Here is a 22,725-nt window from a genome sequence, read left to right as displayed (position 1 = left end):
AACAAGGGGTCACATTGAACCTTTGCAAGAAAGTTTTTTAATAAAATACCTGAAACCACATTATTTTTATTAAATCATGACTGCAAGTTTTATGTTCTAAACTGAAACAGACGCTTAAGTACAAATACATTAAGTTCTATAATATTGAAAAAATGCCCAAAAAATATTTTTGTTGGAAAAAAGGTTTTGGAGATTGGAGTTCCATCTGCAACATTACAGTTTGAATAAAGGTGCTACTGGTATTTATAAAGTTCCTAAACTAAATGCATACAGTAGATGATTTTAGTACAACTCTTACACTATATGGGGCCTATGTTATTGTAAAGTTTTATTGAGATATACCATTCTCTGTATTTTTCTTTTTCTGTATTTTCTAGATTTGGGAAAACAAGGCAAAAACATTTTTTTTGTTACAAACTATTTCAAAATTTATATATTATAGCTTTTAATATTTAAAACTTCTAATTAGCAATTTTTTAATACATTAATTAACCTATTAATAATCGTTTTAGTACCACCTTAATACTTAATAATTGTTCAATTAAAAAATTTATAATTAATAACTTAAATTATTAACAATTATTTGTTTTAGAATTTGGGGCTAATGTAACTGGATCGGTTGTAATGCACCGGCGAAGGTAAAATCGAATAGCAAATATTCGTAAAGTTTTTGGTATCGAAGTTTAACAAATTACTCTTTGCTATTTGTTTAATGAAAACACTATTTTTGCTTGATTTATTAATTAGTTTTTTTTTGTTTTTCTTGCCGTGTTTTTAGATATTGGATTTAGATATTGTAGTAATGGAAGATAATAATGGAAGATATTGTTAAATGTTTCAAATATTTAGCAAAAAAAGAAAATAAAAACAATTATAAATAATATAATCAGTGGTGTAGCTAGTAGTTCGGAGCCCTCTCTTAAAAAAACCAGTCATTTGGGCTCAAGAAATCTTAAAAACTTTCCTTTATTTAATATTACTAAAAAGTATTAGAAGTTTGTACTTCTATATAAAAACTTATAAAATTAAGTCAAAACATAGCGCCCTCCAGGTATTTGAACTAAGTATGTTAATAAATTGTTTGTTTAAATGACAAAAAGATAAAAAAAAAAAAGCAACAAAAGTTATTATTTTTTTCTTAAATATTTTAGGCCACCCGTTAGTATAAAGTTATTACGTACTGCAGCTGTTTTTTTTTTAATAATACCTATTGAAATATGATTCAAGATTTTGGGCCATAAGGTCTCAATATCCGGAAAAAAGTATCAACCACTATCCGGTCGATACTTTTTTCCAGTGAGCAAATCCAGGTTTCCGCGCTTTTTGTAAAATCAAGACCCGAATCATTTAAATTTATCTAAACCGTTTATACTGATTTTCTTATAATAATTTGCAATAGATAGATAATTTAATAGGTTTATTATATTAAATAATTCTTTTTAATACAATATAGCAAAATTTGTTATAATTTATACACTATAAAAAATGAATTCGATATTCAAGCACTTATTATACTCGGGTCAGGATTTTATAAAAAACGCGAAACCTGGATTTGCTCACTGGAAAAATGTTTCAATCCCACTAGCCACGGCACTGCCATATATAATGTTGTTTTAAATTCTGTTTAATCATGGCTGCACAGCCGTGATTAAACAGTATTTAAAGCAACATATATTTGTATATGTTATATAGGTATATGATAACTAAGATTTAACAGTACTAAAATAACAAAGAAGCCAAAATAAATCAAGAACCAAAGAATTTCGAAACTTTAATAGTACTTTTTAGCAAAAATAATCAGAAAAATTATGTTTCTGTTGACTTATATGTAGTATAAACATAGCTAGACCAATTTTAAAGCATATAAACTTTAATTACACCAAGTGTGAACTGATACAGGCACTACAAAAGGCGGAAAAAAATCGCAAAATATTACAAAAAAATTTAAAAAAATAAATAAGTTTTGAATTATTTTTGCTTTTCGGTCGTATAATAATTTCTTGGCACTTAAATTGATATTAATACTTTTCTGTAGAAAAATAACACTTTTTATAAATATAAATAATAATATAGGCAGTTTAAATAATTCGATAATTCGTTTTTGAGGATTGTCATAAATAAATTTTTTTTTAGTTAATATATGGTATGTTCTTTAAGTAGTAAACGATCTTTGTACATGCAATTGATATTAGTTTTATTTCCATTCCATAACAAAAATATTCTTTATAATCTGACTGAATTCTAGTGTTAAATGTTGGGACTAAGTGCTCTTCATGCTTCTTCTGGAGTAAAGGTAAACAAATGATGCCCCATTCAATGATTTATCTTATTATTATTATTATTATTATTATTATTATTATTATTATTATTATTGTTATTATTATTGTTATTATTATTGTTATTATTATTATTGTTATTATTGTTATTATTATTATTATTATTATTATTATTATTATTATTCTTATTATTAGTTGTTTTTAATTCACAAACCAAAAATTTTCTTTATGATCAGACTGTAACAAACAATAATGTTTATATAACTGCAGAGGCATCTAATTAGAATCATTTTACTTGAGGATTCTTATAAGCAAGAAACTGTTTTAGTTATCAAACTATAGAAAATAAAGAATGGTGTCATAAAAACAAGTATTAGTGATCATTTCCCTATTTTTTTAACAACAAATGCTGAAAGCTGTAAAATCAAAGAACCCTTAACAGTATATATAAAGCAAATTAACGACGGTTCTATTTCGCATTTTCGAAAACTTTTGCAGGAATCAATTGGGAACTATTGAACGATTGTAGTGACGCATGTGAAGCATATGATTTTTTATCCGCGTATTTACTAAGCAATATAACAAAGCTTTCCCCAAAATTAAAAAAACCATAAAATCTAAAAATGTGCATAATGACAAAAGGACTTTTAAAATTGTCAAAAAAAAAATAAAAATTTTATGAAATTTTTTAAAAAAAAACAACCTTTAATAACGAAACGAAATATAAAAATTACAAGAAATATTTTGAAAAAATAAAAAAGCAATCAAAAAAAAATTCTCTTCAAGTTTACTGTATAACGATAGGAAATCCTAAAAAAACTTGCACTATAATAAACAAAATAATTGGGAAAAAAAACTAGTTTTAACAACTGACTTTTAACTGAGGATAATGGTGAGATTTTTGATAAGAAAAAAATTGCTGAGAAACATAATAATTTTTTTACAAACATTGGGAACAAATTAGCCAGTGAAATCTGTCCAAGTAACAAATCATTTAAGTCTTTTTTGAAAAAATCTGATTTTGTAATTTCTGATTCTTAACTTTCTATTGATGAGCTTCGTTTAGCTTTTAACACGCTTCAAACGAATAAAAGGGCAGGTCTTGATGTTGTTAGTACGAATGTTGTGAAAGCAATTTATGGTATTATAGAATCACCACTTTTGATTAAACTTAATCTTTCCATAAAAAATGGAGTCTTTCCTGATCAATTAAAATTTGAGAAAATAGTTCCAATTTATAAAAACGGCGACGAATCAATAGTAACAAACTACAGGCAATACTTTCCTGTTTTTCAAATCTTCTTGAGCGTGTAATGTACAATAGAACACACATATACCTTAAAAAAAAAAAAATCATATATCATAAACAAAATGGATTTAGAAAAAATTATTGCACAAGGGATGCAATAGCTGATTTGGCTAATAGTATTTTAAAAGGATTTGATGACAACAACTATACACTGGGAGTATTTGTAGATCTATCGAAGGCATTCGACGCTTTCGATCATGAAATCTTTCTCTATAAATTGCAAAACTACGGAATTTGGAATTCGAATTTAAAATGGCTTAAGTCTGATCTTCTGAATCGTGTAACGTATGACTTAACCAGTATGCAAATAGAAATTATTAATTATGGTGTCCTTCAAGGCTCAATACTTGGTCCTCTGCTATTTCTGATATATATAAATGATATCCATTTTTCCTCCAATTTCCTAAATTTTATTCTCTTTGCGGATGATACTAATATTTTATTTTCTGTTAACAATATAAAGTATTTTTTTTTTACTGTTAACACTGAACTTGCAAATCTCAATGACTGCACAGTGATTTAGAAACACTAGAAATTTGACCAAAATATAGTTTTTTAAATAGCGAAATTTAAACAATGTTATTAGCTAACTATTTTCTACAGTTTCTTATATTTCTAACGGTATAAAAAAATAAGTACTGAAATAATAGATTTAATTGTTAATTTTTGTTTGAAAATGACCGACAACGGCTCTTTTTTATCGTTAAACTTTTATCATTATTAAAACTTAATTTTCTCCCTAAATACAAAACCTTTCATTTTAATTTTCATTTTATACAAAGATAATAGATAAATTTACCTTAATTTATAAAAAAATGTAAATATGTATTGATACATCTTATAAAAAATGCATTTAAAAAATGCAATTTTTATGAGTTTAAACTGATTTTTATAGTACTAGGACTTTTTACCTTAGTCTTTGAAGACTTTCGCGAAGGAATTCCTTCGCGAAACCAATTCTTTTTTCCATGCTTTATATAAGGTTACTTTCTATATATATATATATATATGTTTGTGTGCCACAAAATTTGAAATCAATTTTTGAAAGCTTTTTTCTCAACCAATTTTGCTCAAATTTTGCACACTTAATCATTTTCGATGACAATACAAGGAAATGGAAAAATTTGACCAAAAAAAGTTAATTAAGTTAACAAAAATTTAATTTGTATTTCCCCATAAGAACACCGAATTAATAAAAAAAAATTTAAAAACGTAACAGTAATTTTTCCTTCTACAAAAGATAACAAAAAAAGAATTTCTAGGCCCAATAGAATTCTGCTTGCATAAAGCATGGGTTTGAAAAAAGATTTTTTTTTTGATTTACTAGTTTAAAGAGAGTTTGTATAATTCTGTTAGAAACTAAAAAAGTTAGCTGCCCCAATTTGCCCCATTTTGAAATAATGTGGTTTTAAAAAGTTCATTTTATAAAAAAATTAACGATGTAAAAGCTAATACAATGTAAATTAACTTCAAATTTTATGATTTGAGAGTTTTTCCTGACGTGTCTGAGCAATATATATATATATATATATATATATATATATATATATATATATATATATATATATATATATATATATATATATATGTATATATTAGTAAAAAACACTTATCTAACTTTTTTCTTCAACTTGAAAAAAGTTATTTAAGTGTTTTTTACTAATTTATTATTGCTCTGTTCCTTAAGAACATTGAGCACTCTATTTGTAAAATGCACTAACATAATTTACATATATATATATATATATATATACATATATATATATATATATACATATATATATATATATATATATATATATATATATATATATATATATATATATATATATATATATATATATATATATATATATATATATATATATATGTCGTATTAGCTTTTACATCGTTAACTTTTTTTACAAAATGAGCTTTTTAAAACCACATTATTTCAAAATGGGGCAAGTTGGGGCAGCTAACCTTTTTAGTTTCTAACAGAATTATACAAACTCTCTTTAAAAAAAGAATTGGCTTCGCGAAGGAAGTCTAAGGTAAAAAGTCCTAGCACTATAAAAATCAGTTTAAACTCAAAAAAATTGCATTTTTTTAAATGCATTTTTAATAAGATGTATCAATACATATATACATTTCTTTAATAAATTTAGATAAATTTATCTATTATCTTTGTATACAACGAAAATAAAAATGAAAGGTTTTGTATTTAGGGAGAAAATTAAGTTTTAATGATGATAAAATTTTAACGATAAAAAAGAGCCGTTTTTGGTTATTTTCAAACAAAAATTAACAATTAAATCTATTATTTCAGTACTTAATTTTTATACCGTTAGAAATATAAGAAACTGTAGAAAATAGTTAGCTAATAACATTGTTTAAATTTCGCTGCTCAAAAAACATATTTTGGCCAAATTTCAAGTGTTTCTTAATCACTGTGGACTGGCTTTAAGCTAATAAACTTTCCTTAAATAATGTTAAAACAAAATATATTTTGTTCACATAACCCTCTAAATCTGGTATCTTACCCCTTAAACTTCCGGATTTATTTATAAACAATATTAAAATAAAAAAGTCCATTCAATGAAAATTTTAGGCATATTATTTGACGAACATTAAAATTGGAAAAATCTTATTAAATTATTAGAAAATAAAATCTCTTCAACTTTGGGGATCATGTTCAAAACGAAGTACCTTTTGAATAATATGTGTCTAAAAGTTTATATTTTTCATTTATCCATAACTATATTAGTTACTGTAATATAGCTTGGGCAAGTAATCAGGCGCCTTCATAAAAAAAATTTATTGCAAACAAAAACAAGCGACTCCTTTAATTTTTAATGCAAATAGATATGCTTACGCCAAACCGTTACTAAAAGAAATTAATGCTTTAAATGTATGCAAACTAAATATTTATCAAAATTTATTGTTTATATTTAAACTTCACAATAACATGCTTCACTCTAATTAATCACAGATACTTAACAAGACATTCTATTTACAACTTTTACATTCCGTCAACAACACTTAAAAAATCGGACTACTCAATTACTTGTTGTGGTCCACGTCTGTGGAACTCGATCCTGAATAATGACATAAAATCTATTACAACAATTAAAGCTTATAAAAAACAGTGAAACAATATTTGTTAAATCTAACCAGTAAAAACATTTTTTTGTATTTTTAACTCGTTTTGTTATGTATTTATTTATCTTGTTATATATTTACTAATACGTATGCATAGGTTTAACTCTTAAATATGTAAGAACTAATTTTATACTTATATATTTTATGAATTTAAACGTGTAAGTAAACTATTTCAATACCTAAGGAGCAAGATGATAAGATGTATTGTCTTCTGCTTGCTCCTGTCAGAATTTAAAGAATATCTATATATATATATATATATATATATATATATATATATATATATATATATATATATAAATATATATATATATATATATATATATATATTTTTTTTTTTTTTTTTTTTTTTTTTTTACAAATACATTGTAAATTTATTTGTTTATTGACAAAATATATATACAAATACAAAAAATGCTGCAAATTATTAAAAACGCTAAACACGCGTAAAAATTTATATCTTATTGCTGTCTCAATAACACTACAAAGTTTAAAGTGGTTTCTTAAAACTGTTTTGCGATGATTACCGACAAATACATTACCATGGTAAGCTTGCCGCTAAACATTCATATCATCGAAGGCCTGTAGAAGAGTTTTCTCATAAGTGCCCATGTCGCTTTTTGATTTTTTTTCAAGATCCTCACACTTAATCTGTAATCGCGTATATTCATATTCTAAAACTTCTTGTTGCGCGCGTATAAAATAAATTATTTCATGGATATACAGATCAACAGAGCCGGCTCGAACGGGGCGGGGGGGGGGGGCTAAAGTAACTCCCCTTCCCCCCCCCCCCCCCCCTCCAAAAAAAAAAGCTGTTATATGTGCATTTGAGTTAGCACATTTGTACATAGGCCATTTGTACATTGTTCGTTAAAGGCTCGTTTGTAAATAATGCAAGTCCAAATCAACAAACAACATAAACAATCCTACAGTCTATTAAACATGCAAATAAACAACATAATCAAATAAGATCCCACAAATCTAATAGTTCAAAATAAAAGTTAAATCTAATAGTTCAATGTTCAAACTTAATGTTCAAAGTTCAAACATAATGTAAACTCTCACAAACATAATAATTCCTATTAAACACTGCACTCTAATAGTTCACTATAAACTATATTTTTATTATATACTAATATATATAATATCACAATTTTATTTATTGCATATATATTATTATAAAATAAATAAATAAATAAATATATATATATATATATATATATATATATATATATATATATATATATATATATATATATATATATATATATATATATATTCGAGCTTTAATCGAGCCTATGGTGTTCAAGCTCGGCTCGTTTACCATTTAAGCCGAACATGAACGAGCTCTTGTCGAGCCGATCACCGAGCCGTTCACGAACACGAGCCAGGATTTACAGCCCTATTTGTACATTTAGCATTACAGTTGGCAAGATTTAAAGTATAGTTGGAAAAGGTTAAATATTGAGGACCTTTTTTTTTTCCTTTTTTGGTGTCTCTAGTTGGCAAAAAGCACATACAACACCCCCACTTCCCCATGAGAGACCTTTTTGGGACAGCCCTGCAAATCAAGACCATCTATATCTTCACCCTGAGAAGTTAAAAATCCATAATTTTCTATACCACACAATATACTCTTTTCAGAATCACCAATAATTTCATAATACTGATGAAACCACTTTTGGCACGTACCATGCACCCAATCAATGTTACAATCATATTCTGAAATTAAACACCTAATGCGAGCACAAATTTCTGGCTTTTTAATGCTGATTTTTTTATTGGAGGAGTTTAGTGATATGGATTCTAATTCAGAAAAATTGTTTTTATTTATGCTATTCATCGAGCCTGTAGATTTACAATGTCTACAAACTGTTCCCCTATTAAACGCAAGGCTTCTGTTGTTTTAGATTATTCAACGCTATTAGCAGCCCACATTTCACTCGTTCTCACATATTCGTTACTAGATAAAGATGAATCAAAATGAGAATCTGAAGTCTTACATTCCTTCAATAACAATTTACACAGTTTTAATACTATTCCTAACATAACATGCAAAACAGAAGGCAGTACATTATCTAAAGTTATTATATGAAAATATGAATAATAGCAAAACAAATTTTAAAATTAATTATTTTTATTTATATATAAATATACTATTCACATGTAACAGCGTCGGTGGTGTAACGGTTAGCATTGTTGCCTTCCAAGCAATAGATCCGGGTTCGATTCCCGGCTGACGCATTAATTTTAAATTTTTTTTTTGAAAACACTTGAAATTTGTTTTGTGAAAAATAGCGACTAATACCCAGTTCACACTAAATTCTGTTTTAAATAAACATGTTTTAATGTAAACATAGTTTTATAATAAACATGTTTTCAGTTTTCTTGCGTTCAGATTGAACGTTCTTTAGTATTTATATTAACGTTCGAAAATGGCGCTCTCAAAGAAAAACTTGATCTCGAAGTTACGAGTATTATTGTACATATCAAGGAAAAAAAGAAGACTGCAATTGCAGCACATACTGATAAACTGTAATACTGCTTATAATTTTGCGGTTTACAGAAAAATTTGGACTAAACCTCGCAGTCAAAGCTTTTGGTACGAAACAATGGTAAACTGTTGGAACGAAGATGATTGGATAAAAAACATAAGAATGTCTAAAGCAGCCTTTAATTATCTGTGCAAGGAAGTTTCACCTTTTATGCCTATACAAGGCACTAACTTTCGTAAATCTTTGCCTTTAGAAATGAAGTTAGCTGTGACACTTTACTTTTTAAGTGGATCTGCAGATTACCGAACAATAGCCAATTTATTTGGCTTAGGAAAATCAACTGTTTGTACAATAGTTCACAGAATTTGTAAACATTTTGTTGATAACTTAATGAAGAAATACATTTCCTTACCCTCAAGGGAAGAAACAATGGAGATTATAGTAAGTTTTGAAAAATTATATGGTTTTCCACAAGTAGTTGGAGCAGTTGATGGATGTCACATAAGAATAAAGGCTCCTCATAAAAATTCAGAGGACTATATAAACAGAAAAGAATATCACTCCATTATTTTACAGGGATTGGTAGACAGCAAGTATTTATTTAGAGATATTTTTGTAGGGTGGACTGGCAAATCACACGATTCAAGGGTTTTTAAAAATTCTCCCTTATATAAAGAGTGTCTGGCTAGAACCTTTTTACCTACAAACTTATCTAAAATAATTGATAATATTGAAATTGGTCCTCTTATCCTTGGTGATTCAGCATATCCCCTTAAAAATTGGCTTATGAAACCTTACTCAGATCGTGGAAATCTTAGTATAGAAGAAGCAAAGTTTAACGTTTCTCTTAGTAAATGTCGTGTGGTGGTGGAGAATGGATTTGGAAGATTAAAAGGTCGATTTCAATGTCTTTTAAAGAGATTAGATACAACAGTTGAACACACAGTCAATATTGTTACAACATGTTGTATACTACATAACTTCTGTACTTTGACAAAGCAAAAGTATTTAAATGAATGGATTGAACAAACAGAAATTGACTTAGTAAACCCTATATTAAACCACAGTTGCATTGAACTTGACAATAAAGCTGAGTTTATTAGAAATTCCATAAAAAAACATTATTTTACAACTGTTTAGTTGTAAATGATTTTTTTCAAACAATGTTGTAAAAGGCATGGTTTATTTTATTTTGAGAAAAAAATAACAAAACAAAGAAATTGCTTCACATTTTTTTAATCATAATTAAAAACTCTATCTCAGTCCCACTTTTAAGACGTTTAACATCCTTATCATTTCGGATAAGTACATTTGGTAACTTGGTAATCAATAAAGATGCATTATCTTGAACTGAAAATTCCTCTTTTATTGTGCAAGTAAGTTTTTCTAGTGTCAAATCTGCCAATGAAAGTTCTATTTCAATAAAATATAAATCTTCAACTTGACGAACTTTTAATATAACACATGATTCTTCTTGTTTGTGGTTTTCTAAAATACTTTCTAAAATTTTATGATCAATATCAGCCTGAGAGGTCACAAATTTATTAACAGTGGCATTTAATTGTTCAAACATTACCTCACTTCTTGATTTTTTCTTTTTGGATTTTTTAAAGTAAAAACTATTATCTTTTTTTACCAACTCTTCAGATTTAGAACTTGACGGAGTAGTTTCAATGTCTATATGTTCACAGTTTACTAACTCATTAACACAATTATTAAAATTATTCACTTCTGCAGTTTTTTCAATAATAACATTCATGCCTGAGGAACTTTTCAAAAAAGTTGGTAATGTGGTTGGTTTGTCACTAAGAACCTTATCAATTTCATCAAAGCAGGATGGTTTTTTGGAAGGACCAGTCCCACTTGTATTTCGTTTATTATCAATATAATTGCGATATGCACTTGTCAATGTGTGAATTCTTGTTTTACACATCTCTTTATCTCTGTCTTCATATCCAGAAGCTTGCAAGAATAGCAAAATTTCCTCCCAAATTTTTCCTTTTCTAAAATCCAAAAAATATGAAGTTATATATATATATATATATATATATATATATATATATATATATATATATATATATATATATATATATATATATATATTGTGCTAACTATCAAAGAGAAATAAATATCTTGTTGTAAAAAGTACAATTTATAAACATTCATTTCCTTGTTTATTCAATATTAATGTAATTCGTAATCACTTCTTGTCTATTTGTGATTTATTTAAACTATTTAGTAACGAGTGGTTTGATTTTATTTAACAAGTTATTTCAATTTGATCCAACTTAACTGAAAAAAACAAAACAAAACCTTGTGCATGACTTCAACTTTTCTTGGATATTATCTTCTGACCATTTACTAATTAGTATTTTTGTTTCCTCATCATCCCAATGTCTAGCTCTCTTTCTAGATTTAACTTTTTCTTCAGCAACAGCTTTTTCCTCCGCCATTTAAAAACAGTTCAGGGTAATAAAACGCAATTAAAACAACCTCGCGACGTTGTTTTATTAAAACAACTTTTAACGTTGCGTGTTTTAATTAAAACCAATTTTAAATTTGATGAGAATAGTAAAATGTAAAACGCGTTTAAAATACGACAATTAAAACGTGTTTTATCGTCAGTATGAACGGGGTATAAATCATTTTTTATTGTAAATTGTTTTTTGTTTTTTAACTTTTTTCTAAGCATTAATAAATAATGAAAATTAATTTAGTTTTATCCTTCTATAATGTTGTATTTTTTATTGGTATTCACGATTTTTAAAGGTAAAAAAATATTTTATTAATTTATTAGAAATAAATTAAATATATAAAATATTTTTTGTTTGTTTTGTATTTTATAAATTTTTTATATTTTATAAATTTATAAATTGGTTCGTGAATTATAGCTGCTCAAAGTAGAAATTATGACGTCATAGTTTTTGAAAAAATATTTCTATGAAATCGTACACATGTCATAACGTTAAAAATAAAATGCTAAGTAAAGTATTTTGTAATTTGTAACATAAAATATTGGTACTGGATCAAAAAGGAACTAGGTGTGAGGGAGGGGTATAGCCCCGGGCCCTTTACATTTGTGGCTCCGAAATTTATTAACAGACTTTTTTATTTAGACTTTTTTTAAACTTTTGTGCAACTTTGCCATAAAAATAGCCACTTTTTCAAAATGAAAAATGGGCCCGGGCCCCCAATTGTCTTAATCTGGCACTGAAAAATTTATTTTTATTGCAATATATTTTATTTAAATAAAATAACATTTCAGTTATTATGAAGATTTTTTGATATTTAAATCATGTTATCAAAAATATTTTTAAAGTTTACTTTTTGTTTGGTATTGTTTATTTGAACTAGATCTGCAGCTGCATCTGATGACCATATAGGAATTAGTTCAAGGTGTCCATTGATTGATTTCCATCCCTATTCCGTAGATTTTAAGTTTAAATTTTCAACCTTCAACCTCCAACTGTATATATATATATATATATATATATATATATATATATATATATATATATATATATATATATATATATATATATATATATATATATATATGTATATATATATATTCATTCAAATATATGTATATATTCATTCAAATATATGTATATATTCATTCAAATATATGTATATATTCATTCAAACTGTAGGGGAAGTTGGGGCACACTGGATCAGATTTCTTTATTTTTAAATTGAACAAAAGTTAAAATATATACTTTATTTTTTTTAATTTAAAAGGATTGAGATATATGTCCTTCATAATAAGAAATCACTAAAACTAATTTTTTTGGTTATCTAATGGCTCACAGAAAGGTTTAAAGTGAGTTGTGTTACGTTATTCACTTAATTTATTATGGTGGGGCACATTGAACTGGGGTACAAGTATTCACTGTGCCCAATTATGCTTTCTTTTTTACTTGCTTTCTTTCGTACTTGGGCACAGTGAATAAATGAACACAGCCGTGAATTAATGATAATGAATAGGAGCATAGCCAAATAACTTTGAGGCTGAGAGAGTAAAGACACCGTAAAGACACTATACTTTTGGCATTTTTATTAATTAGATTAGTATAAAATCGAAAAAAAAGGACATCTTGATAATTGAAAAGAAAAAAAAAAAAGAATTTAATGATAACAAAACTTATAAAAATATTAAAAATTAAAAACTTGTTCAAATATTATTATTTTTAATTTAAAACTAATAAATTTATTTTCATGTAGTTTGTTTGTTAAAAATGCATAAATTTGATCTTTAAGATCATTAATGAGGCATAGTGAATCAACCTATTCACTGTACCCCAGTTCAATGTGCCCCACCATAATAAATTAAGTTTAAGTCTAATTTCTTGGGACATGAGTGTTGCTAAAAAAAAAGCTAAACTACCAAAAAAGAAAGCATAAATGTCATAAATTACTAATAAACTACCAAAAAGAAAGCATAATTACTAATAATCCGAATGAAAAACTTCTACTTTTAAAATTATTTCAACCATAATCTCCATAACAAACATAAGGAAGGTAAGAAAATATACTTTAGTTATCTAAAAACAAATATATCCAACCAAAACCGTTAGTCAAAAATTATTTGGTAACAATTACACAGGTCAACAAAAAAAAATTTTTTTTCTGGTGCCGAGCAAACAATTTGTTTTTTGTATAGCATTTCTCATTTTGATTTCAAATATGCAACTCTTTTTTTACCATCACGTATAGATATCATTATAGAAAACATAAATGTTTTTTCTTAAAATTTATTGACAAAAAAATATGTAAAAAAATGATAAAGGCTCTTAAAAAAATTTCCACCGAATGATATTCAACAATAATACAAAAAATACTTATTTTTATTACAAATGAATAACATTTTTAAAATCTCTATAAAAATACGCTTCTTTTGAGACCCAAGTTGACATACTTTTGAATAACTTTTTTTTCGACAATATTAGAGACTTTACCCTAAATACTTAAGATTTGAACCTAAATTTCTTTACAACTTGACGTGATGGTAAAAAAAGAGTTGCATATTTGAAATCAAAATAAGAAATGCTATACAAAAAACAAATTGTTTGCTCGGCACCAGAAAAAAATTTTTTTTTTGTTGGCCTGTGTTATAAATAAAGATAGCTGATATATGAACACATAAAATGATTACATTATCAAGATGAACAAAATTCTAATCTTTGAGAAAATGCCTCTTATTTACTGTGCCCCTCAATCCACTGTACCCCAACTTCCCTACATAATTTTAATTAAAAAAAAAAGTCATAAACATAAGCAAAATTACTGGTGCCATTAAAAAACAATTATTATTCTATTTTCATTATTAAAATTTTTTAAAAGATATCCTAAGACTAAATTTTACTGAGCATTAAATTATATTTCTAACGGTAAATCGTGCCTATGATCTCAAAGAGGAAAAAATTTTTCAAAGACTTTATCTTCATAATTTCTGCTTTGAGCAGCTATAACTCACCTGGGCGCGGCAAATCGTTTTTTTTTAAGTAAACGTTGAAGTTCGTTTTTTTATTTATTGACGAACGTCTAATTTAAGAGGTATGTCAAATAACAAGGCTGACAAGGGATGGGGGAGAGGCGTTCACCCTTTACCAATCCCCCCCCCCCTCTCTCCCCTACACACACTTATTTTTTAAAAAGAAATTCTATATATAGAGGACATTTTTAAAGATATAGATGGTTGTGGACCTCCACTACGAAACCCGAGTCGTCGGCCATGAATAATCCAGTTTTATTTTTTTTTATTTAAATAATTTATTATCGAATTATTAGGGAGTTTTATTTTCAAATAACTTTTATTCTAGTTAATAACATATATAATAATTAGATATATTAAAGATGCTTATTGAACTTTATCAATTTTTTATTAATTCAATACAGTTTTTCACGCACTTGCAAAGTACGCGCAATTTAATGATAACTAATATACAATAACCTTATGACTGTAAACTGTTATCCATTAATACATAATAGTGAACTTTTCTTAATTTAGTTTGTTAAATTTATTTACTTACAAAAATACGTATAAACTTGAAGAAATTAAATTAAAAGGGAACTAAAAATAGAATAAAAGTTATTTTGACATTTCTTTTTTAAAACATTTTAAAACAAAACAAAAAAATTAAGTATTTAATACGTTATTATATTAAGTCATTATTAAATACTTAATATGATATTATTATATTTATAATATTAAGAAATTAACCGTAAGGACTTCTTGGGGCACCTAAATAACAGTATTAAAAAAAAAAAAAAAAATAAAATAAAATAAAATATCATATTATTGGTGTTGATAAACGCACAGTAAAAAAAGAAAACTATAATAAACATAGTAGAATTCTATATATTCTATTAAAATATTTCTGCAAATTTTAAAAAAATTTTAAAAACTTTAAAAAAGCAAGCAAGGGGCCGTCCATTAATTACATCAACAATTGGCAATTTTCCCCTCCACATCCCCCTTGTCAACAACTTGTCAAACTTTCAGAGACTCCCTTCAAAGTTACGTCAACTATTAACCTCCCCCCCCCCCCTTTCTTATGTAAAATTAAAAAAAAAATGATAAAAATTAAACATATATAAAATTATATACATATTTAGCTCATTTAAATGCTATTTAAAATCACAATAAAAATCACAATAAAGAGAATTCAAATTCCGCGAAACTACTATTTACAAACATTCCTTTTCTTTTATGCGTTTCACAACTGACTTTTTAAATGCTTTCTTTCTAGCAACTTTTTAAATGCTTTTCTTTCTAGCAACTTCGATTCATTCGGTAATTTATTGTATAATTTTATATCGTTGCAAAGGATTGGCTTTTGTCCACTTTTCTTGTTTTGAATTTTTGAGTGATAGCTTGCTGCATTTCTTGTGCAATAATCATGCATTTCACTGTTTATTTTACAAAATTCTTGGAACGCATCCATTTTCTGTAATTGAATTGTATTATGTATAAATGTCAATACTTTCACTTGAATATTTTCTTTTACAGATAGCCAGTCTAATTAAACCAACATGCCTTTACTATGTGTGAACCAGTCACATTTCAAGTCACGTTCTCATAGCTTTGTTTTGTAACTTCTGAAGTATTTTTACATCATTTATACATGCATCTAAGACATTTATACTTGCATCCAAGACATTTATACTTGCACCTAAGACATTTATACTTGCACCTAAGACATTTATACTTGCATCTAAGACATTTATACTTGCAACTAAGACATTTATACTTGCATCTAAGACATTTATACTTGCATCTAAGAATAATGAAGCACAATATTGAAAATGAGGTGTAATAATTGTATTAAAAATTAACGTTTTTGTCCACCTAGTCAGATATTTAGCAACTCAAGTAAAATAAAACTCAAGTAATCTTAGCAATTTTATCTGCAATATATTTAATATGTTCAGAAAAATTCAACATATTGTCAATTTTAATACCCAGGTATTTGACACATTCACTGAATTTAACTCTTTTATTTTCCAAAATGATATATATGTTAGGATATTTTACAGTGATACTCAAGTATTTCACTTTAGAGCTTGTAATTAGCATCCCCATCGACTTACTTGCATTCAGTTTAAGTCCATTTCCACCAGTAATTTTCAATCCATTGTAGAACAACCCCTCCCACTTTATAACACTTTAATTTTTCAAACAATACTTCCCTATTGATGGTTTCAAATGCTCTCTTTAAGTCTAACATAACTGCGATGACGAACATGTCATCGTCAATTGCTGCCCTCCATTTTGAAATGAGTAATTGAACTGCTGTTTCAGTGGAGTGATTTTTTCTAAATCCAAATTGATTTTCATTAAACAGCTTATTCTCTTCAAAATAAGTAGACAACTGTATATGTGCACATTAGAGGTGTTCAGAAAAAAAAAAAAATTAGAATTTGAAAAATCAAACCGTCTAGATTTGAAGCAAATATGTTTAAACTTACTCACAAAAAATTTCAGCACCATTGAACCACTCTTTCCTTGCCCTCAAAGCACATGTTTGGAAAAAACGGGACCCAAAATTGACTAAAAACGGATTACTTTAAGTGAGGGCAAGGCTAGCATAAATATTTATAACAATTTTTTTTTCAGGGTTTAGATAAATATCTGTACTTTTGATTAAAAAAGTATGGTTTTTTTCTTTCTTCTCAAAAAAGAGTATAACTTACATTTGAAATCGGCTAAAAAACGTTTGTTATGTGGTGCGGCGTTGTTTTTATAACCTATTCAACCATTAAATTAAATCTTTGTTATTAAGATTCATAATATAGTTAACTATATTATGAAAACTAGTTTGCAAATGTATATATTCAAAATAAGAATAGAATTACTCATTTTATGTATGTTTAATACCATTACTAAACAAAAGAATATGTTCTTAGCAATACCGGGATCAAAAATAGTTCAATCATAAAGATATCCAACGATTTAAATAAATATCTTTTAAAGTTTGCTTACAGGCATCAAATAACAGAATTAAGAATGGTGCATTTTTGGAAACATACAACAAATGAGTTGACTACAGGACCAGAAAACTTATTATTTCAAAAATTTAAGAGCCTACTTAAACATCCTAGTTTTAGTTATGCCCCAAGTGATCTGTGCAAGTTTAATGGAAAGGAGGTAATGTAGTATAAGTGAAAAGGCTGCTGAAGATTCTATGAATTTTCAGGAGAAAATAATGTGAAGACAGAAGAGGGCTGACTGAATTAGTTGTGACTTATCTATTGCCTTCTGTTAATAAAATTAGGAAAACTGGAGCTATCCATTTTACTATCTGAAAATGCAACTTTTATTTTCTCAACATGACTTTGTTCAAAAAACAACGATCTCAAAAAAGAAATTATGCTTATCGCGGAGTTTGTGGTTTGTTTTTATGCCAAGTGGTATTTAGAATCGAGTATTGTGTCAAAGGCTCCCAACTTCGATATTAAAGCTATCCATCAGATGCTTTAATTTAAAAATATTTGTTAGAATCCAAAAGCATTTGATGCTGTGCTTGATTCTCTTTACAAGCTCACTTGGTACTTGGACTCAACTATGATTCCACTAGCATATTGGATGAGGATTTGCCTTGATATGAAAAACAAAAAATTGCAGCTGCAATTCTTTTATTTAAAATGCCTAAAACTGAACACTTTAAAAATAAAAACAAAGAAAAAGAAAGAAAAGAAAGACAACAGAAAAGAGATAGAAAAAAATGCTAGTACTCAGAAAGATCTGCCAAAGACTGCCTTTCGCTTCTACCGCAATACTGGCATCCACAGTCTTCGTTTAAAATTTTTGAAAGTTTTGCCAATGGCCTTATTGTTGTCAATGATCAGAGCCGTCAGCATGATACAGCAATATGTCCATCGTTATAACAACGAAGAGGAAAAGCAGAATATATTGATATCAGTTAACAAAGTTTGCTCTGCTTTCTGGATTTCTGGAAAAAGCTCTACCAGTCTTACCAAAAAAAGATAGAAAATCTGATAGTCTTTCCTCCTTAGCGAAGAAACAAACAAAAAAAAAGATTAATTAGATAAACTATAGAAGAAACATCTTCAAAATCTTTTGAAATATTTAAAATATTTTTTTTTTAATTTGATAAGTAATATTGAATCGTGATATGCAATAACCACATATGTTACAAAACTAACATTTTCGGTAAATTTGAAAAAACCTTTTCAATTCTTATGTGTTAATGATTTATTTTTAAAGACCACTTGAAAACCGCGTATTTACTAATGATGTAAGGTACTTCGGCACATGTTTGGTTTTTTCAGAATATCATTGATACTGCACGTAAGGAACATTTTTCACAATAAAATCTCCAAACTTTGCAAAAAAAATGCGAAGTGTGGTTTTTAAAAAACAAATTTAAAAATTGTAGTCATAACTTAAGAAGTATTTTATTTTATTCTGATTAAAATATTACAAATAATAAACGTACATAAAATGAGTAATTCTATTCTAATTTTGAATATATACATTTGCAAACTGTATTATGAATCTTAATAACAAAGATAATGGTTGAATAGGTTATAAAAACAACGCCGCACCACGTAATAAACGTTTTTTAGCCGATTTAAAATGTAAGCAGGGCCGGTTTAACCACTAGGCAAACTAGGCGGCCGCCTAGGGCGGCACTAAAACTAGCTACATAAAAATAAATATATTAAAAACATTGCTAAAATCTTTTTTAAATCTCTTTGAATTAAATTTAGGAGATTTGAAAAAGAACACTTTTAAATCGCGTCAAATAAAACAAATGAATCAATTTTGATACTTTTGTTTCATTTGACGCGATTTCCTTTTTCTGTTTATACTATTTATGTAGAATGAAATTTTGTGGCAATTAATACAATGCAAAGTTTTCATTACTCATTTATAGAAAACTTTAGTACGTTTAACTTTATTGAGATAATTGTTTTTGCTAGCTTGTTTATTCAGAAATAGTAAGAAACTAATTTTAATTAAATATTCTACGATAGCAATTACGAAGTAGTATAGTAACCAATTAACTAATTTATATTGTGTTTTTATACTAATAGAGTGTTATTATTTATATTTATGGAGCTTTAAAAGTTTTAAAATGTATCTTTAAAACTTTTTTTTAAAAAAAGTTAAAATTATATTTTAATTTAAAGATATTAAAAATACATGAGGTGATCATTTTTATTATTTTTAGCAGTTTCCTTTGTTATTTCAATCCACGATGGCAGAAAGAAAAAAATTGTCTGGTGCACAATATCGTAAACGACCGGCTGCAAATGAAGGGTCTATAACAAAACAGGCTGGTTCTTTGTTAAAGTATCTAAGTTCACTGCAGAAAAATGAAAATGGCACAGATGAGTTAAAAAGTCAAGTTGAAGCAGACAGGAAAGCCGATAAGATGACAGTATCAGAAGAGTTTGAAGTACATAATGCAATACACGTAGCAAACAAAGAATCTGAAGTGCATAAAATTGTTAAATTCTCTGGTCTATATGCTAACTATAGCAATCTGGCTACTTGGGTCGTATTTGATGATGAAATGCGACAGCTTTTGATAGAACATGAACCAAAACAAGTCGATTAGTTTGACTTTTCTAAGGACAGTATGGAAAATTTTTTTTCAAAAAACCATTACAACCGCCGGTTTGTCAATGGAGATGAAGTTCGCAGACATTGGCCGCAGTATTCTGTAAGTAATGACTCTGTGTATTGCTTTTGCTGCAAACTGTTTACCACGGTTCACATGATTGGAAAAGCATGTCCGCAATTCTGTCAGGGCATGAGAAAAGCAGTGAACATCTAGCAAATTTTCAGTCATGGAAAGAGTTTGAGCTGCGACTGCGAAACAATAAAACAATTAATGCCGAACATTTGCGTCTTGTTAAAAAAGAAGAACAGTATTGGCAGCAAATCTTGAAACGGCTGATAGCTTTAGTTAGAGTTCTTGGTATGCAAAATTTTGCTTTTCGTGGAACACTTTCTGAAATTTGTAGAATTTTTAGCTTTGTTTGACCCACTAATGAATGAGCATCTTCTAAAGATTAAAGACAATGAAACACATGTACATTACCTAGGCAAAGACATACAAAATGAATTGATTCATCTTTTATCCAATGTAATCAAACAAAAAATTCTAACATCTGCTCGTGATCCTAAGTACTTTTCAATAATTATAGATTGCATACCTGATGCGGGTCATGTCCAATGAAGAACTTTAGATCTCAATCCCCGAGCATTGTTTATTCCTTGCTGTGCACATACATTGAATGTGGCTGTTAATGATGGTGTTGAATGTTGCTTAGAAGCAACAGCCTTTTTTGATCTGGTGCAACATGTATATGCATTCTTTTCTGCATCAACTCGCCGCTGGGAAGTTTTAACACGACATGTTTCTAATCTCACTGTTAAACCGCTGAGTGAAACAAGGTGGAAAAGCCGAATTGATGCTTTAAAACCTCTCCGTTAACAACTTGGTGATATTTACGATGCACTGGCAGAGATTGCGAACGACACAAATTTAACAGGAGCATCTGGTAATTTAACAATGGTAATTTTGGTATTTAAATCTGGTAATTTTCAAGTAGATGCACAGTTTATTGCAAACGCTATTTCTAGTTTTAAGTTTGTCGTTTCTCTGGTTGTGTGGTACGACGTGTTGTTTGAGATCAATATGACTAGTATGCAACTTCAAGCAAAAGAATTAGATATGCATCTTAAAAAAATAAAGAAGTTTCATGTAAATCGCAGAAATGAAATGGGGTTTAAGAAAATACTAGTAGATGCAGTTGAAATTGCAGTCAATTTAGAAATAACTGCACTTTTTGAACCCGTATTCAACCCGTATCAGAAGAAAGAATAAACAATTTACGTATGAAGATGACGAACCTATTAAAGAAAAATTCAAGATAAACTTCTACTTTGCTATTCTTGACACAATTGGTTGAAGAAAGATTTACTCTTATACAAACAATAAGTTCGTTGTTTGGTTTTCTCTATGATTTTCACAGTTTACAGAGTGTAACTAGCAAAGAAGTTATGGAACATTGCTTGAATCTTGAGAAGGCTTTGCAACATGGAGACTCCAAAGATATCGATGCAGTTGATCTATGCAGTGAACTGAAATCAATTTCAAGACGAGTTGCAAGGTGTACATTGCCACTAGATTTACTAAATTTTATATTGAAAGATAATCTAACAGATTGTGTCCCTTACACTGTTATATCTTTAAGAATCCTCTTGACACTTCCAAATTCCGTCTCTAGCGGTGAGCGAAGCTTCTCAAAACTCAAACTGATAAAAACATTTTTAAGAACGCCTATGCAGCAAGAAAGACCTGCTGGATTAGCTACTCTGTCAAGTGAACATGGTATTGCTAGAAACATTAACCTGACGGAACTCGTTTCTACATTTGCAAAAACAAAAGCGCGAAAAGTGAAGTTTTGAAATTATTTATTAAAATATTATAAAGTTACATGAATATACGCTTCTTTATGATTATAGATGTATGTATTTTTCCGAGTGTATATACAAAATATAATAACATAACTTAAGCATTCCTTTGTAAAAGTAAGTTGGGGAGTGGGTAGGGGCACAGTGTGTCAGATTCGCCTAGGGTGTCAAATACTCTGGCGCCGACCCTGAATCTAAGTTATCCTCTTTTTTGAGAAGAAAGAAAAAAACCATACTTTATTAACTTGGGAGATGTCACTTTCCGTATGGGCACTAAAGTAGATCTTTTCCAAGTTTTAAGTACAAAACCTGTTCTTAAAGACAAATTAATTATTTTCAGCAAATTTAAACTAATGACTGGGTAGACTTTTTTAAAAATTGGTACATTCATATCTTCACACATACTTTTTTTGTCTTTTAAATCAATTACTATTTTGTCTAGTTGGTTTTTAGAAATTTCTATTATATTTTTCTATTATACTTTTATTTATTTTTAATTTATTTTCTATTATATTTTTCTGTTATAATTTTTTAGAGTATATAAAGTTT

The 22,725-nt window shown here is 27.6% G+C and overlaps 2 protein-coding genes and 1 non-coding gene across 3 annotated transcripts; 2 read left to right on the top strand and 1 right to left on the bottom strand.

Annotated features, from left to right (window-relative positions):
* The first annotated feature begins 8,898 nt into the window (after positions 1-8,898).
* On the top strand, positions 8,899-8,970 carry trnag-ucc (transfer RNA glycine (anticodon UCC)). The gene has a single exon. It is a non-coding gene; the product is annotated as a tRNA-Gly (tRNA).
* A 368-nt stretch (positions 8,971-9,338) lies between these two features.
* Positions 9,339-10,361, top strand: LOC136088071 (uncharacterized). The gene has a single exon (XM_065811725.1). It carries the CDS (start codon positions 9,339-9,341, stop codon positions 10,359-10,361), a length of 1,023 nt encoding a protein of 340 aa, XP_065667797.1.
* An 80-nt stretch (positions 10,362-10,441) lies between these two features.
* LOC136088667 (uncharacterized) lies at positions 10,442-11,852 on the bottom strand. Its single transcript, XM_065812960.1, has 2 exons — positions 11,535-11,852; positions 10,442-11,224 (listed from the first exon to the last, which is right to left on the bottom strand). Exons 1-2 carry the CDS (start codon positions 11,672-11,674, stop codon positions 10,447-10,449), a joined length of 918 nt encoding a protein of 305 aa, XP_065669032.1. The 5' UTR covers positions 11,675-11,852; the 3' UTR covers positions 10,442-10,446.
* Between the last annotated feature and the right edge of the window lie 10,873 nt (positions 11,853-22,725).

This window comes from Hydra vulgaris, chromosome 12 (assembly GCF_038396675.1).
Source record: "Hydra vulgaris chromosome 12, alternate assembly HydraT2T_AEP".
NCBI lineage: Eukaryota > Metazoa > Cnidaria > Hydrozoa > Anthoathecata > Hydridae > Hydra > Hydra vulgaris.
The sequence above is the reverse complement of the archived record's forward strand: the minus strand, read 5'-3'. Positions and strand labels throughout refer to the sequence as shown.